Source organism: Candoia aspera, chromosome 2 (assembly GCF_035149785.1).
Source record: "Candoia aspera isolate rCanAsp1 chromosome 2, rCanAsp1.hap2, whole genome shotgun sequence".
NCBI classification, from domain to species: Eukaryota; Metazoa; Chordata; class Lepidosauria; order Squamata; family Boidae; genus Candoia; species Candoia aspera.
Window position 1 is genome coordinate 15,218,165 of NC_086154.1, and position 17,960 is coordinate 15,236,124.

Sequence of the window (17,960 nt, forward strand, 5' to 3'; positions counted from 1 at the left end):
AAAGTCGCCCAGCCAGCTTTTGTGCCTTATGTGGAACTAGAACTCACAGTCTCCTGGTTTCTAGCTCATTGCCTTAACCGCTAGACCAAACTGGCTTATTTAGACATAAGTTTATTCATATATACACATGGTGAAGGGATGAATTGAAAAGCAAACTTGATTTGACTATTTATGATGAAAGACCCAAAGAATTAGTGAAGGATAGAAAGGTGATGCCTGGTTCTGAACATGGGACAGTCCATTTCTGGTAGTGTTATGAGCAGATCTTAGGAAAGAATAGACATGGATTTGTGATGTCCTCTTCGCTGTTTAATGTATTTATGGATAAACCTCTAGGAGATACTTGAGACATTAAGGTGTGTTGGTCAGGGACATGAAAGTTGTGTATTGTTGTATACAGACAAAGCTATGTTGATGGCTGTTATCTCAACTAATTTACAGCAACTGTTAAAGCAGTGTTTCTCAACCTTGGTTAACTTTCAGATGTGTGGACTTCCAGAATTCCCCAGCCAGCCAATTCCCCAGTTTTCCAGAGGCACAGATGCTTCAATCCATGTAGTAAACAGCATGTGGGCTATTATGAGGAATTAATGATCATCACTAGAACTGAAAATGTGGGGAATTAATGTTTATTTAAAGAAGCCTAGCTGGCTCGGTATACAAGGAAACTTCTGCTTGCTTTGTTACGTGTCAGTGAAAAGTGAGGATGACCAGAAAAAGAAATTTGAATATAATGGGAAAGGGGTACTTAAGAAACATGCGTATGGAAACAAGAGGAGAAAGGGTCAAGAATGAATAATGAAAGAATGTGGATTGATACAAAAGTGAGTGACAGTTTGAAAGAAGTGTATTGATGTGGTGTAGTCATATAGAGAAAACAAATGAGAATTGAAACACAGAACAAATAAGCAAAAAAAAAAAAGAATGGGTTGAGAGGAAGAAGATTGAGAAACATGGCTGGTAGGAGCCGGTGAGATCCTCAGAAAGGAAGAAATGAGAAATTTAAAGAGCAAAAAAATAAAAAAGCGATGTACGAATCAGTGTTTAGACATAGGAGAAGCAAGGACAATTGGCAAAGATAGAAAGGTATGAAGAGGTATGGCAAATGGGGTTGCTGGAAACTAGTTTTAACTATGTTTTCTTTTCTTTTTCTCATTTCACGCCTTTAATTTCTTTGGCTCACTATTCCTTAGTCCTTTTGGGCACTTTACAGAATGCTGCTCACCACAAAAGAGATTGGTGTGTTCTATTAATTTATTTATGACATTTATAACCTGCCCCAATTGGACCAATCATGAGCAGCAAGGTAGAACGGTCCTAAGTTGTGTCACTAATTTCAGGACTAACGATCAGAGGAAATTCTGGAGACTTCAGAAAAATGGCCCTGGGGCTGCCTACGGCCAATCCCCATTTAGAACATACCCACAGGCAGAAACCACAAGAACCTCAGATTCCTAAAGAATGGACCACATTACCTCATGAACTGCTTGTTCCCTATTTCTCGCCACATCTTCTCCAGGAAGTGTATGGAGGCCTCCTGGGCCAGAGAAGCTGCCTTCTGGTGCAGATAATGGTGAGGTGAGAAGAACAAGGAGGTGCTGTCCTTATTTATGCCACCTCGAGGCTCCCAATGGCGGCTGTCATCGAACCTCCCACCATGACTGCACTTCCCTGAAGAGACAGGAAGGAGGAAATATACAGTCAGCCTAGCATCTTCACCTGTAAAGGTGGAGCAGGGTGGAATAATACCACTCCTGTAGAAGAATCTGCTTGGAGACTGGTCAAATTAATAAAGGGATGGGAGTGTCCCTCATCCATAGAGGAGCAATGAGTAGATTTATAGCTCTTTCTTTCTTGGATTGCAACAATCCGAGTATAATTGGGCGATGGCGTAACTGAGTATTACACACACCTTTACACAGCCTTTTCTTCCTTGCCATGCTTATTCTTTTTTCTGCAGAGATTTTATTCATTCATTCATTCATTCATTCATTCATTCATTCATTCCAAGCATGAGGAGACTGACATACTGTATTCAATCCTCACTTGTATTTCAGAGGTCCGGAGCCAAGAAACATCTATCAGTTACTTTATCACATTTGTCCTCTGATATTTCTCAAGAAAATCAGCTACTTCTAGCATTGTCTGTGATTTCTTTCAGAGCTCAACTCTTGGGGACTGTAGCCTTACAGTTTTCCTGGAAGTATTAACAGAAGAGGTTGTTTTCTTTCAGGATGTTTTTCAACTTCCCAGTCCTGCCAACTGTCCTGGTGTTCCCAAGTGATTCCCCCATCCAAGTACCACCTTGAGCAGATCCTGCTTAGCTTTTAAGATCAGTCAAGGCCATCTAACTGCTGCCACCTGTTGACACAAAACTGAAGTCCAGGAAATGTACAAGATGCATTTCTTTGTACAGTAATGTTACTGCTGCAGGGTTCCCATTTTTTTTTATCTAGACCCTGGTGTGCAAGAAAACGCTAATCAATCTTTTCTCCCCCCAGCGTACCACCCACTGCTGGCTTGTACAAGGACAGCCCACCATAGTTTGCTGCCTAAAATACAAGACAGGATAACCCCTTCCCACTGTTCAATGCAAACTAATCAATCGGCTAACAGAATCTTGTTTCAGCACTGGTAATGTGGGTGAGGGAATCCACAGGGTAGTGAGTGGAATCAATTAATATTATTTGATTCCCAGGAAATCAGGGGGAAAAAATCCATCAGAGGGCAGCAAAAAAAAAAAAAATGCTTTAATTATTCCTTGCTGGCAAAAGAAAAACACCAGCAGTGGCAGATTGCAGCCAGTCTGCTCTTGGCTTGCAACTGGCAATTGCCAACAGAAAACAGGCCAGCTGGTCTGGCTGGCCTGTTTTTTGTAAGCAAGCAAGGAACAAGTTGGGCTTCCATGGTGCCTGGGCATCTGCAACAATGCCACTGCACCAGCCCCACAACACAGCGGCATCACAACACAAGCAGGCGAAGGAGGGGCTTCACACAGGGATGTCAGTCTAGAGTAGGGCTGGTTATAACTTGTCCCACGTAGCTGCAGAGAACCCTGAACAGGAAGCTGTCTTCTACTATGGCTGGGGAGCACAGTCAAAGGGCAACCTGAATCTTGTTGGCTCTGATCTCTAACATGTGGTAATCTTTAATATCTGCTGTCTAAAGTCATGTTGCCTAACAGTAGGGCCAACTCCGCTGCTGCCATGAATAATCCGGGAAAGCAAGTTCCCAAAGGTATATCCTTGCCTGCAGGAGGAACAACTGCAGCAAATTTGGACAGGATGCGGGCCAAGGGAGTGCAGCTCATCTCTCCATTTCTAACCCACTATGTTCCAAGCGTTAGGGGCAGATCGTCATGGAGAAAACTGATCTATGTGGTTGCTAAGAGTCCACAACGGCTTGATGGCACATAATCAATCCATCCATCAAAATGTTCCAAGCGAAAAATCATCTTCCCCCGCAATAGCTATGAGCAGTTAAAAAAAACCCAGCAGCTATTAGCAGCTTTTAAAAAACCCAGTTTCTGCTTTCATGTGATGCATTTAGCTGCACCTCCAGCTTGGCCCTGGATGTATGTTTCCTTGCTAGGAAGACAGGTAGAAGAAACTCACCCACTAATTTCTGTTAAGGCACCGGGCTAGAATCCAGGAGACGGTGAATTCTAGTCCCTCCTTAGGCATGAAAGCCGGCTGGGTGACCTTGGGCCAGTCCCTCTCTCTCAGCCCAAGAGCCAATCAGGCGTGGTAGGAGAGTTCTAGTCCCGCCTTAGGCCTGAAAGCCGGTTGGGTGACCTGGGGCCAGTCCCTCTCTCTCAGCCCAACTCACCTCACAGGGTTGTTGTTGTGGGGAAAAGAGGAGGAGGAAGGGGTATTAGGTGTGTTCGCTGCCTTGAGTTATTTATAAAAATAATAGAGGCAGGATAATAAATAAATAAATATATTTTTTAAAAGGGCTGTCATGTCATCTTCACGGAGCCTGACAGCCAGAGGCTGTCTAAAATTCCATCCCGCCCACCCAAACCTTTGAGCAAGTCTGCACAAGGTGCATTTGTTAGGACAAGCTACATGCAAAAACAAAAAACGGATTTTCTTGCGTAAAAAAAGGAGAAGAAATCACAGAATGTTTGACAGGATGGAATGATAAAGGAATTGATTTATTTAGACCAGTGCTTCTCAACCTTGGCAATTTTAAGAGGTGTGGACTTCAACTCCCAGAATGCCCCAGCCAGCATGTCTGGCTGGGGAATTCTGGGAGCTGAAGTCCACACATCTTAAAGTTGCCAAGGTTGAGAAACACTGGTTCAGACTGACCCACAAAGCAATTTTGCTAGAAGCCACCATTTTTCTATTCTTCTCTCTTCCTGGGTCAGAGAAACAATATGGAAGATTCCACTAGGCTTCACAGAACAAAAAACCCCTCCAAATCCTGAAGCAGAAAGATTCACTAGCAGTAATTGGAACTTGCTATAAAAATGATCTCTCACACATACACCAGACACCAACTAAATAAAACAGGCAGCTGCTGGAGAGAAGAAGAAACATCTCAAGGAAAGAGATTTGAGAGAAAAAAAATTCCTTCTCTATGCTGTGCCGAAACCCATTTTCTCCTCAAAGATTTTAGCATCAACTCTCTAAGGATGCAATACGAATACAAATGAGGCTTTAGGCTTTGATAGCATTAAGGGGAGGAAAAATCTCCTTGGCTTCCAAACAGAGCCTTTTTTCCTTGGCTGGCAACAAAAACATACCAATAGGCTTTTCTGGACGGGAACCATAGTAACCTGTAGTCAAAACAGCCAGATCTTCCAGGAGATTTCCTCTGCAGGTCCATTCAGAGCAGTCACTGCAAGTCTGGACGCCAGCTGAGGAGGTCCAAGAGAAATGCCGTCAAATAAAAAAGGGGGTGGGAGAAAAGGCAGGGGAGCAGGGGTCCTGAGACCATCCTCAGCCTCAGCAAAACGCACCGTGAACACAAGTTTTACTTCTCCCACGCCTTCACTTGGCAAGCTCCTCCATGGAGTCTCCTGCCAGCTTTTCCCAACTTGGCAATTCCCAGATGGACTGAGACCTCAAGGTGCTGGATGTCACCTTTAAAGCCCTTCGTGGCTTAAGGGACCATCTTTCCCCAGTTGTTTCTACCCATCCTATCTGGTCTGGCAGGATGGGCACGCTCCCGGTCCCATCAGCTAAGGAGTATTGGCTGGCAGGGCCCAGCAGACGTGCCTTTTCGGCCGTTGCACTTGCCCTCTGGAACATCCTCCCTCTGGAGATCAGGTTGGCCCTGCCCCTGATGGCCTTTTGCATTTTTTTTAAATAATTTTATTAATTTTCAAAGTATAGTTAAATACAAAATATAGAATATAGAAAAGATAGAGTACAGAACTAAAGGAAAAAAGAAAAATGATAGAAGTGCAGAATTAGATGGAAAACAGAAAGTGACTTCCAACCTTCTCCAACGCAGATATAAATGCATATGATACAGATACAATCTCTTACCATTAATTAAACCTCAGTAACATTATTTCTATAAAATCAAACCATTTAATCATCAAAGCCCAAGGGCAAAACCTCACTTTTTTCAGACACAAGCAAATAATCCAAAAGTGGTTGCCAAGTAGAGACAAATGCAGACATGGTGTTTTCTCTTATTAACTTCGCCATTTGAGCCAATTCCATTAATTTAACCATCCATTCTTCCATTGTGGGGATTTCTGCATCTTTCCACCCGATGGCCTTTTGTAAGGCCCTAAAGAACTGCTGCTGTACCCAGGCCTGGGGCCCTGTGTATATGAAGGGACCGTCCCCTGGCTGTGTTAGTGAGTGCTATTATTTCTCTCGGCTGCTGCTGTTTCAATTCTTGTAGTTGTGATTGTAATTGCTTAACTTCTATATTAAATATCGTTCGCCGCCCAGAATCATTTGTTGAGATGGGCAGCTATATAAATTGATCTTCTCTGCTGTAGTCCGTATCCTCTGGAACAATCTCCCTCCAGAGATTAGGATGGCTGAAGACCTGGTTATGTGCCTGGGGCCCCAAGTGTGTTATGGGGCCCCGTTTCCTGGTTATATTGATATTTATGGTTACCTGATGTATCTATATATAAATATAAATATATAGATATATAGATAAGCTGAGAAAATAATTCTATATATCTGTATTATGTGTTTGGTTTTAACTGATTTTATGATTGTTCACCACCCAGGGTCACTTGTCTGAGATTGGTGGCCATGGAAATCAAATAATTTGTATTATTCTAAAGGGTCCAGGTGTTACCTGGAATTTTTAGGCTTCATTATTAGCTTTTTTAAAAAGGTGATATTAGCATTTAAGCACGGCATCCATGCCTTCTTTTCAAGTTCAAGAAACCATGTTTTCCTTTTACCCAAAACCCTTTCTTTCTTTTACGTGCAAAAACTAGACTTTTCAGCAGCTAACCAATAGAGAGCGTATTCTGAAAGTCCTTGAATACACTTGCAAGTTTCAAGATGATACAAAACCGGCTGGGAAAGGGAGTGACATAACCCATAAATTTGCCACTTGTGGCATGTTATCTAGATTCAATGTTTTCTATTGTTCAATTCTCACATGTAATCAATGTTTTTTATTCTTTGATTACTTGCTTTAAGATGTATCACGTATACTGAATGTTTGTATTGTTTGTCTCTGTACCCTTTAAAAGGACTTGACCCCCCGCCCCAATAGAGCTTTTGCCTGAATTGCTGTGTGATTCGTGTTTTCAGGTAGGCAAAAAGCCTCTTGCAAAGTTAGTCTCTCCCCAAAATTCAGGGACCAAGTTTTTATCACCTCCACGCCAAACTTGGCATGCCTGAGTTTCTAGGCAACACACGAAAAAGGGCCTTCTCCGTGGTGGCTCCCTCCCTGTGGCACATCCTTCCTCCGGAGATAAGACTGGCCTGCACCTTGATACTTTTCCGAAAGGCCCTGAAGATGTGGTTTGGTCAGCAGGCCTGGGGACCCCAGGTTGAGACAGAGCTGATCAAGTGTCTGATTTGATTGCGTTTGTAGCCGCCGTGAGGGGTGGGGGGGTTGATGGTTTTTTTGTATTGTGGATTTTAATTTTGTAAGCCGCCCGGAGTCACCGTGTGCAAGTTGAACAGCCAAATTCCCAGCAGGCTGGGAATAGGCTCCTCTAAATGAATCCGGGGCTGATACCCACTAGCAGTACCCATTTTAAGGCAAACCCAGGTAAAAGAGAAAAATCACACCCAACCCATACCTTCAGCGACAGAGTTAATTTCACGGCCCGGCTCAACCAAGTCCAGGTGTATTTCCTCATATCCAAGTTCTACCCAGTTACTGTGGCTGTAGAAATCCTAGCCAGAAAGAAAGACGGTGAGCAACTCCTGCATTATTATTTTGCTAAACTATTGATTGCAGACCTCCACTTGGATTTAAATGTTAGCAAACTCCGGTTAAGCTTCTTGCTGTTTATGTGCAATTTCGATACTGCTGGCAGAACAGCAAATTAAGAGCATTTGAAAGGGCAAAAGGATGAGGAAGTGCTGTTTCATAGTAAACAATATAAGAGAGTTTGGTTATGCTTCTCCCAGGCAAAGCTGTAACTCTTGGCTCTCCAGATACTTAACACCTTATTCTGGAATGGGATAGTTGGCAGAAAGTTTACAGACATGCCTCAGCAAAGTTAGTCTCTTCATTGGACAAGAATGAAGCCACAGAGACAGATATATCCATTACCATGCATAGAAATCAAAGCCCTTATATAGGTTTACGGTTCCAGGTTTAAATTCTAGGCTTTTTCCTCCTCCCTTTCCAAGTCAACAGATCCTTGGTCATTCTCTTGATGGCCTTGGAAGGCAACACATATACCATGGTTCTCTCTCTAGCATGGAGACTCTTCTGGCTAGCCTTGCTAGCCTCATTTCTTACACATACAAGTAGTCCTCACCTAGCAACTGCCTTGCACATCAACCATTCACAGTTACAACAGTGATGAAAAAGTAACTTGGCGACCAATCCTCATATTTATGACCTTTGCAGGTCTGTAAAGCAAAGGAAAGCTGAAGTCAGGTTGTAAGCAATCGCAGTTTCACTTAGCGATCACTTTGCTTAACAACTGAGTTGCTGGTCCCAACTGTGGTTGCTAAACAAGGACTACCTGTATTCTGTAACCGGATACCATGTGCTAAGATATGGTTTGCTTTCGCCATGAGTAACCCACAGCATGACCACGTTCACACACTGCTCTAAGTCATCAAAGAATATTTACAAATGGCAATGGCTGGGTGAACACAAAATGCTCAATCGAAACCGAGCCAAGCACACTAACCCACCACAGACTCTGGGCATCGTACAACACAAATAGAGACAAAAGCAAAGGCCAAAAGAATTCCCATCATCAAAAAGCAAAAACGTTCAGGATAGACACCCACAACCAACAACTGGTTTTATCTGTCTCATCAGCGGGGGTGGGGGGATGTGCACTTCTGAGGGCAGGATATTCCACTGTCAGCCCTGTGAGGTAGTCCAGGCAAGAAACCAAAACCATGAGAACTAAGACTACCTTTTCTATTAGGTTATAGTAAGGGAATCTTGCAAGTCGGACAGCACATCTCTCCCCCCTCCCTTTATGGTCCAAGAAACTAGGGAGGGTCCCTTTTGAGACATTCGCCACGCCCACATTTCTTCTGTGGGCTGCAACACCTCTTATCTGACCATTGTCTAGTCTGCGCCTCTTCCTCCTCTGGTCTCTCAAGGATATTCCCACAGACCATCACATCTACAGAGTTGGGGCTACCAGCGAGAAGGCTGCCATGTTCCCTGCTATCCTAATTTTGAGTTCGGCACATTTGGGTGGATACCTGCAAGGAATGGAGCAGCTGTCCCAGCTTTTTTCGGGCGATGCCGTATTGCTCAGAACGCACCGCTTGGAGGATCTCTTTGCGAACCTGCAACAGCCAGGCATTGGTGGAGCTGATGAGCTCTGAATCAAAGTGGAAAACAGGGTCATCCCGAGTTGTATTCACAAAGTCCATGGCAGCATTGGCATTGGCCACCTCTGCGATGGCTCCACGGAAACGCTTGGCCGACACCTCAGGACCATAGAAGGTGGCAAAGATGTCATCAGCCAAGAGGGTCTTGCCCTGTTGAAGTGGAATCAGAAATAATATTTAAAAATGTGTTAGATAAGCCCTTATGGTTTTCCCCCTGCAATATAGAGAAGGAACAGTGTGTTGAGGGGGAAAGAATGGTTAGGTCTCAATGGAAGTGCATACTATGGATGGATGGATGGACTGAATTTGTAGGTGACCCCACTCCAAACAAGTCTAGACCACAGGAGAGATGAGCTTCTTCCTATAAATGCCACCTTCTCCAACTTTTCAAAGCTTATTATTATATTTCATAACAATACTGGACAGTTGTTAAAGAGACATAAGCCCCACCCTCTGCCATAAGCCCCAAGTGCCCTGCCTCCTCTCCTGCCTTTTTGGACCTTTCATTGTCACCGAAGTTGTGGGGAAAAAACTTGGCTATCAACATTTCAATGCAAAAGAGCATTTCAGTGAAATTTTCAGGACCAAAGGATGGTGTTCTTGCACTTCTTACTCATAAGATGCAGACAAATTTAGATTCCAGTGCCCCTCCAGATCTACTTAGGACAAATGGGACCACCTTTGTGGGAAAGAATTAATGGACATAAATTTGACACCTGGACTCAAAACAGGGACAACATAATATCAGAGCATTTCAACCTCCCAGGACACTCTGTTGCAGACCTCAAAGTGACCACCAGAGATTGCTGAATTCACATAGATCAAAAGGTGTCAAGCAATTTTAGAAGATCTCAACAAATGCAGTGGGTTTTTAACACATTACAATTGCAAATTGATAAGGCATTGCCAACCTGTCTCATAGATAACTTGCATTTGCATGACCACCCTGTCTTCCCCTTCCTTCTCCACCGCCTCATCCCAATTTAAATCCTGCATCAGTCAAGCCACTCCATGCATCTGATGAAGTGAGCAGTAGCTCACAAAAGCTTATGCCTTTTAATGGAAGAACCTGGTCAGAAAAGGTGCTACCAGACTCCTCCTGATTCTTCACATCGTAGACTAACATGGCTCCGCTCCAAGAAATATGTTTGTGAATGTCCTGTCTTTGATTGTACCATGTCTCTCCAATGGTCCCCAGCTTCCCAGGCCTCAATTAGATCTCAGAGGAAGACGTCAGAAGGAGACTCCTGCCTTTAGGCTTTGCCTTTTGATTAGATAGTGTGGGCAGCCAGGGAGGCTTCAAATCATTAGAAAGTTGTGTAACAGAACATATCAGTAACAGCACTAGCACCCTCTGCCACTTACAATAATGAAGGAACTGTTCTCAACTGAGAATTGGCAATTACCAGCAAAAAACAAGTCAGCTGGCCAAGCTGCCTGTTTTTTGCTGGTAAGCAAAGAATGAGATGCACTTCTGTGATGTCTGAGCAAGTCCCACCCCTCAGTGGCATCACGACACAGGCAATTAAAGGAGGGCTTAGTGCAGTAATGTCACTGAGGAGCAGGGTTGCGATAACTTGCCCCACTTTGCTACAGATACCTCTGTTCTCTTCAACTCATGTTCCTTTCAGGTGTCCAAGTCCCATTTTCTCTCACCTTAAAGTCTTCTTCTTGGATGTGCTTCCCTTTGGTAGGGTGAGGTGTCTCCATAAAGAGGCGAAGGGTGATGTTCAGAATTGCATCTTCGGTCATGTCCTGGTGGGTGATGGATCCCCAGCTGAAGCTTACGGTACGAGACCAGATGTTGGGGAAAAATCCATGGACTTCTTGCAGGGGCAAATGAAGCAACATCAGCATCCACAGGAGATGCCCAAGGCACTCCATGGGATGGTCCATATTGGATACATTTATCTGAATACAGAGAAGAAAGGGAACTGGTGTGAGCTAATGTTCCCACTTCTGTTCTGCCATCATGCAGTCAGTTATACAGCCCTTCCTTGCTCCATCAAGCATTGCAGGCCACCCCACCCTGCAGTCTTCTCATTGGGCAAGAAAAGCAACTCCAGATTTCCAACACAGAAAGGACAGAGGATGTCTGAGCAAAGAACAAGGTTAAAGCTGAGCCCTGTCCTTCAAAACGGCGGACCGGATGCTGAGACATAGAAAGAGCATAAGAATATAACTTTCACTTTTTCTTTCTAGGACATGCTAGAATAGCAACTCTTTTAGCTGGTTTTGAACAGCTTTTGGTTTATTTGGCTTCTGTTATTGTTCTCTCTTTTCTGAACCCACATTTTATAATGCATACACAAATAAACACCATCATTTGAGTTGTAGTGATGTTAAGTGACGTGCCACAACGGTAGAATGTTGGGCTATGCTTTCTTAGAATCCACATGGGGACAGGAAGAGGGAAATGCTATTTTTGAATAATCACTTCAGTCAGAAAGACCAAAACGATCAAATGATCTATTTTGAGTGATGGTTTGATCACTGGGCTCACTGAATTACAGCCCACTCAGCCTGTTCATTTCGCTGTCTGTGTAGCTCCAGTAACATTTTGAAACTAAAGTTTTTATTCTTGTTGATTTAAAAATGGTGTGTCTTTCAACAGTTTATAACAATCCTATAAACAGGTATTTTTGATTATGTATGTTTGATTAAGGGACGCGGTGGCGCTGCGGGTTAAACCGCTGAGCTGTTGATCGGAAGGTCGGCGGTTCGAAACCGCGCAGCGGGGTGAGCTCCCGTTGTTAATCCCAGCTCCTGCCCACCTAGCAGTTCGAAAACATGCAAATGTGAGTAGATCAATAGGTACCGCTTCGGCGGGAAGGTAACGGCGTTCCGAGTCGTCATGCTGGCCACATGACCCGGAAGTGTCTATGACAACGCCGGCTCCAAGGCTTAGAAACGGAGATGAGCACCGCCCCCTAGAGTCGGACTCGACTGGACTTTACGTCAAGGGAAACCTTTACCTTTACCTTCTATGTTTGATTATGTTGATAGTATGTTTAATTATGTTGATAAGTAACTTTATTATTGACAGAAGTCTGCTACTTTGGGTATATATCCTGATCAACTGCAAACTACAGCAGATACCAGCCCTTAGCTGACCTTGCTTGATCTTGATAAAAAGCTATACAGGGTCAGACTTGACTAGTATTTCAGTAGGAGACTACACCATAATCCGCAGGCTATAAACTAGACTGGGTATTTTTCAAAAAGAAGTCTTGGGGAAAAGGCAGTGGCAAGAAAACTACATAAATCTGTTCATGTAGTCACTAAGACTTGACCTCAGCTTAAGAGAGATGTGAATCAATTACAGAGCTTTTTAGCAAACATTTACATTTTTAACATAACTTTTCATCTGAATATATAGCATAAAAGAAGAAGGGAAGAAAGGAAAATCTTAAGTAGGCACTGGGTTCCCACCTGTAAATAATTGTTTATATGTACTTTCCTCTCTCCTTACAGGTTACATTTCTAGAGAAATTGGAAAAGAACTGAAAGTTTAAAAGTAGAAACACCAATTCCTAGTAAACTATTTAAGACATCTCCAGAAGTTTTGCAAGGTAACAAACCTGGGCATGGTTTGCCCTTGAACATATACCAAAATAGAGACTCTGGGCAACATGAAGAATTAATGACTAGATGAACTAACTTATGCAGCTATAATCAGATAACTAGTTTCCAGAGAATAAGTCCTATTGGACAGAGGAGAAATGTAAAGGATTGTGTAGTGGGAAACATTAAAATTCAAAATATGTACTGAAGTCTCCAAGTAATCCAAGAAACACTTAGCAAAATCCTTGGATGAGGGACATTTCATATGCCTCTTCCACTGAAATATTTATTGTTTGTTCATTTAGTAATATACAGTATATATCCTAGAATTCCCATGCAGTCCCCACCCATGCACAGATCACTTACCGACTTCGCTACAGCAAATCATCTTTGTAAACTGCCTTGCAAGTGTTTTATATTTACAAACAAGACCACATATCAAGAGCTTGCAGTCACATTGTATAATTAATCTATATTATGGGACTGTGAGTAAGTCCCCTTGTTTAAGAATGGAATACAACATCACAGATGAATCATCTCTAGGTGTACAGGTCAAAAAGTTAATTTTAGATGCATCTGTCCATCAACTCCTTTGCAGGAATACAATAATTCTAACTGGTCATTAAGACCAGATAAAGTACCATCTGGACTCCTATTCCTTTAATATGGAACTCCAAAACTGCTTCAATTCTCCCATATCTTTCCTTACAACATCCATTTCTATTAGGAGAACCCCTTTGTTTACAGAATTCCTCATTGGATCAATTGCCACGGAATTTGAGAAATGTAAATCTTCAGGGAATCGAGGGAGAAGAGCAGGGAATGGCACAAGCAAAACTAGAAGGTGTTCTCCTAAAAATTAAAGGAAGAGGAAAAAAAGACAAAGTAACCCCATCCCCACCCCAGTTTTTGGATGTCCCCTTACAACATTTAGGCTGGCTGCAGGCCCGGCAGGGGGTAGAAACCAACTGGGCTAAGAGCTGAGTTTCATTTCAAGCCTGGCCCACATCCCAGCCCTCCAGAACGCCTCTCCCATTTCCACTTTCACCATCTTCTGCCTGAAGCAACTGCCTCAGTCTCCCTAATGGTAAGGCCAGCTCAGTGCAAGACGAGGAGGGGAAAGAAAAGCCACACCCCACATTTGTGAATAGCAGCAATGAATTGCCGTAGGTCATTGCAGAATTTGACCTATGAAATCATGGTTATAAAAGAGGAGAAGCTCCTGCTGGGTTCGGATGCTCTTCGGATCAATCTGCCAATTGGGATGCTAGATTTCTGCCCCCAAGTTCAACTCTGGGGGCACCACCAGGCCTCAGTCCCTACGCAGCTTATGATATGTGTGTGACCTAAATCGCTAAAGGCACCTGCAGCAAGTAGAAGCATTTCTGGTCTGTCTGCTTCCTTGCCCTTATGGATTCAACACAGGGGGCCAAAGTTTAATCACATACTGGTCTGGGCGACTTAACAAGAAGTGGGCGATAGAAGCCGAACCAGAAGCAAATCCTCCTGGATGATTTGAGCAAATGAAGTTCCACACAGCAGAAGCTACGGACGGTTCCTCCCTATCGACAGTTTTATTCCCCCATCACACAGCATCTCTCCTCCCGTTTTTTGGTGGTCTGTCTTGGGTTTTTTTTCCCCCTCCCTTTGCACAAACTCTGCATGTTGACAGTTAAGATCTGGGCTGTTTCTGAGAACTTGGCTGGCAAAGCAGACAGTTTGGTTGGCCAAGATAACAGCCCCTAGGAGCAAAGGCACATAAGAACACACACACACACACACACACACCTCAACTGAAAAACTGCAAGGAGTAGCTGATGGAGTGCCCACATACACACCATACACTGAAGCATAGTAGCAAATGCTCCTCAACAGTGAATCTGGTTGTGTGTTTTAATTTTCACACCCAGGAACTAGCAATGCCAGAAGCTGTATGAGAACTTGGAACATGCATCTTGTATACATTGGCTGAGTTGACACATGACCCTAATCCACAGCCTGTGGAATCAGGCACAATGGCTGGTTTTCATGTCACTCTTAGCTTTACCTTATAACGGTGTTTCTCAACCTTGGCCACTTTAAGATGTGTGGACCTCAACTCCCAGAATTCCCTAGCCAGCCATGCCGGCTGGGGAATTCTGGGGGTTGAAGTCCACACATCTTAAAGTGGCCAAGGTTGAGAAACACTGCCTTATGGTTTACTAATGCAAAGAGCCATGTTCTTATAGCCACTAAGCCAAACCCACATTTTGGCTTCCTGCAGGCACATTTTCCATGCCACAAACAATGTGATAAACACGACAGTGATCATAAATTTTGAACAAAGAGGCAACAAGTTAACTCATCTTCCTTAAACCACCATCAATTGTCATGGAGAATATTCCTCCATGACAGCATTTTCCTTTCTGATTCTTTCTTCTTAATGCAATATATTAGGGTTTGTCAATAAACTTTTAAAATCTATATTTGGCATTACATTTATGACCTTTAATCATCAGAACCTATTAACTGGAATACTGCAGATCTCTATTTGCCAGTACTTGTTGCAAGCTACATGCTTGCATCCCAACCAGCAGCAAAAAAATGCTCTCAGGATCAAACTAGATCATACCCGTTTCTATGCATGAATCACTTTTTAAAAATCAGATTACAAGTAGCAGAGGTGGGGAATAATTCCAGTTAGGCCCCTCATGCCTGCAATTTGATTCCTAAAATGGTGGGGTATTTAGTGTGGCCCTTGATTATACAAACACCGTATCATACAATGCTATACAACTTTCAGCATGCAACTGAGGAACAGCCTTTGCAGCAGAGGCATTCTGCTTCACCTGAGCCAGGATGAACCAACCTTTTTTTGTTTGCAACTGCAAAGTTTAGCCTAGGGTGATGTGAGAAAACAGTGCTTCTGACTATGTGCAGAGTGCCCTTCTCTCCCAATGCAAACCTCTCACTCTCTGCAAGCCTCACCTGACAACCACAGCGGGACCTCACCAATACAGCATAATAATGTTTTCGCCCTTCCCTGAGACACAGCTCCTGCCGCTATGGATCAAAAAACTTTATGCAGCTATTTCATCTTCTCTTGCTGAATAGATTTGCTTTTGTGCAAAAAGTCGGAAGACAAAGGATTCCCAGTAGAACATGCACCCAACGATATTCCATGGAACAGCAGCCCAGTTTTGCAGCAAAAACGCTTTTTGCATAATAAACATTCTGACTAAAAGCTTTCCAGGAATAAAAATGACTAGTGCATAGGAGACCATGTGGGTTAAGGTACTGATTTTAACTGGCACGGAGGGGCTGACCCCCAAGTAAACTGCATCTGGTCCTATCTGTAAAGGAAAGCGACGCACCGGCTGCTTTTGCGGTGTTTCCGAACAAGGAAGAAAGGAGACAGCCCCGTGCGAACTACTTTTATAGAGAGAACTGCAAACGACCCATTCTCAGAAGTCTCCCTCGCGGACCAAGGACCCAGATGTAAAACCGGGAACAAGCGCGGCGTTGAAAGGTCGCTCTTTCACACATTCCGTCACCTGGGGACCCTCCCGGCGCGCTGGATCTCAGCTCCCACCAACCCCAGCCGGCAGTCCGGGAAGGCTACCTTAAGCCATCCAGGTGCATCCCCAAATACCTCTCCGACCTGGAGCCCTCCCGCCCCCGATCCCTGCCCCCAAACAGCCCTTCCCAAGCGCCCCTCTGAAAAGCCCCCAGCCAGACCTACCAGCCAGGCTGCGGCAGCAGGAGCGGCTCGGGGCGGGGCAGAAGTCACCTTGAGCGCCCGGGCTGGCAAAGAGCGCGCGGACCACCTCTGCCTTTCCGGCTTCTGCGGCTGCTGCCCCCGCTGCGGCGCTTTCGGGCGGCCGCGGCCTTTGCCCTGCCGGAGCACGGGATCTCCCGGGCCAGCGCCCCGAGGGCCAGCTGGAGAAACAGCGGGCAGGCAGCGCGAGGACCTTCTCATCCAGGGAGGTCGCTGCAGGCGCGGACTGTCAGCGTAGCACACGTGAGCGGAGGGGAGGCCTCTGCGGGACCGCGCGTCCCGGCTCGCTCGCTCTTTCCCGCCCCCCCGTTTAGAAAACGCAGCCGCCCCCCCTTCCTCGCCGTTTTAGTGGCCCGGGAGCAGAGCCGCTCGGGGCTCCGACACACCTGCGGGAGTAGCGGCGGAGCGGCTCCTTCCGACCGAATGCACCTGCTGACGCTCCCGGCGCCCTGAGGCTTTTAGCCCCCCGGGCCAGGATCGAGTTCCTTCAACCGGCGCACAGCGAGGCGCCTCTTTCGGGTTTTTCCGAGCAATCCGGAATCCTCTTCGTCCCGCTATTCCAAAAGCCGTTTCAGCAGTGCGATCACCCGCCGGGCCTACACGCGCACAGACACATCTCTGAATGACATTGATGTTTATTTGTCACCGTGCCTTTCAAGCAAGTCAGCTGTGCTTGTGTCTAAGGGAGAGGGTGGCCAGCAGACATTGATTTAGAGAGCTTTTTAGCTTTTTTTCTGCCTCTCTCCCTACCTGAGTCGCGCAGGTGGGCCTTATGGAAACTCTGATAGGCTCTATCAGGCAGCACTTTCTCATTCATGCTTTTAGCCAAGAGAGGAAAACAAAAGAGGGAACAATAACTCTTTCCTGAGCTGCTTGCATGGGCTGCAGTCAAAAAGGTCAAGATGGCAGCATCTGTGCAATCAACATTCTGCCTGTTAAGTGCATCAAAAACAGAGTTTTGATCACACCCTTGTGGCAGTGCTTTGCACCAGTCAGTCTGCTCTTCAGATCTGGCTTTCTGATCCTGCTGGATCCTCAGCTCCTGTAAAGGAAGGTGGAGATACAGGTAGTCCTCACTTAATGACCACAATTGGGACTGGAATTTCAGTTGCTAAGCGAAGTGATCATTAAGTGAATCTGACCTGATTTTACTACCTTTTTTGTGGTGGTGGTGGTGAAGCGAATCACATGGTTCCCCATTGATCTTGCTTGCCAGAAGCCGGCCAGGAAGGTCGAAAATGGCATTCACATGACTACAGGAAGCTGCAATGGTCATAAATGTGACCCGGTTGCCAAGTGCCCAAATTGTGTTCGCGTGACTGCAGGGATGCTGTGATGGTCATAGGTGTGAGAATGGGTCGTAAGTTTTTTTCAACACTGTCATAAGTCTGAACCATCACTAAACAAATGGTTGTTAAGTGAGGACTACCTATAACCTTGAGGAAGGAAGGGATGAGCCATGGAAGGAAGAATAAAAATTCAGTGTGGGAAAGCGCAAAGAGAAAAATGTGCCCTAGTCAGACAGCCTCTTGTTTGTTCTTCTGCAGTGTGACTAATCCACAAGAGAAAATTTAGCCCAGCAGGGAAAAGATCCTTCCATAATACAGTAAACTAAGTGGAGTCTTGGCTCAGAAGACAGAATTGAGTCATGCCAAAAGATCACT

General features: G+C 44.7%; 1 protein-coding gene across 2 annotated transcripts in view; it reads right to left on the reverse strand.

Moving 5' to 3' along the window:
• The window catches only part of VWA7 (von Willebrand factor A domain containing 7), a 36,993-nt gene extending 20,130 nt beyond the window's left edge, over positions 1-16,863 (reverse strand). Inside the window, exons 1-6 of one of the 2 annotated variants that reach the window (XM_063291291.1) lie at positions 16,789-16,863; positions 10,632-10,886; positions 8,844-9,125; positions 7,241-7,337; positions 4,751-4,864; positions 1,476-1,671 (exon numbers count right to left, since the gene is read on the reverse strand). In XM_063291291.1, the coding sequence (XP_063147361.1) occupies positions 1,476-1,671; positions 4,751-4,864; positions 7,241-7,337; positions 8,844-9,125; positions 10,632-10,871 (929 nt within the window). In that variant the 5' untranslated portion in view covers positions 10,872-10,886; positions 16,789-16,863. The remainder of the gene's footprint in view (positions 1-1,475; positions 1,672-4,750; positions 4,865-7,240; positions 7,338-8,843; positions 9,126-10,631; positions 10,887-16,788) is intronic. The other variant, XM_063291290.1, reaches the window with a different exon arrangement.
• Positions 16,864-17,960: the final 1,097 nt, after the last annotated feature.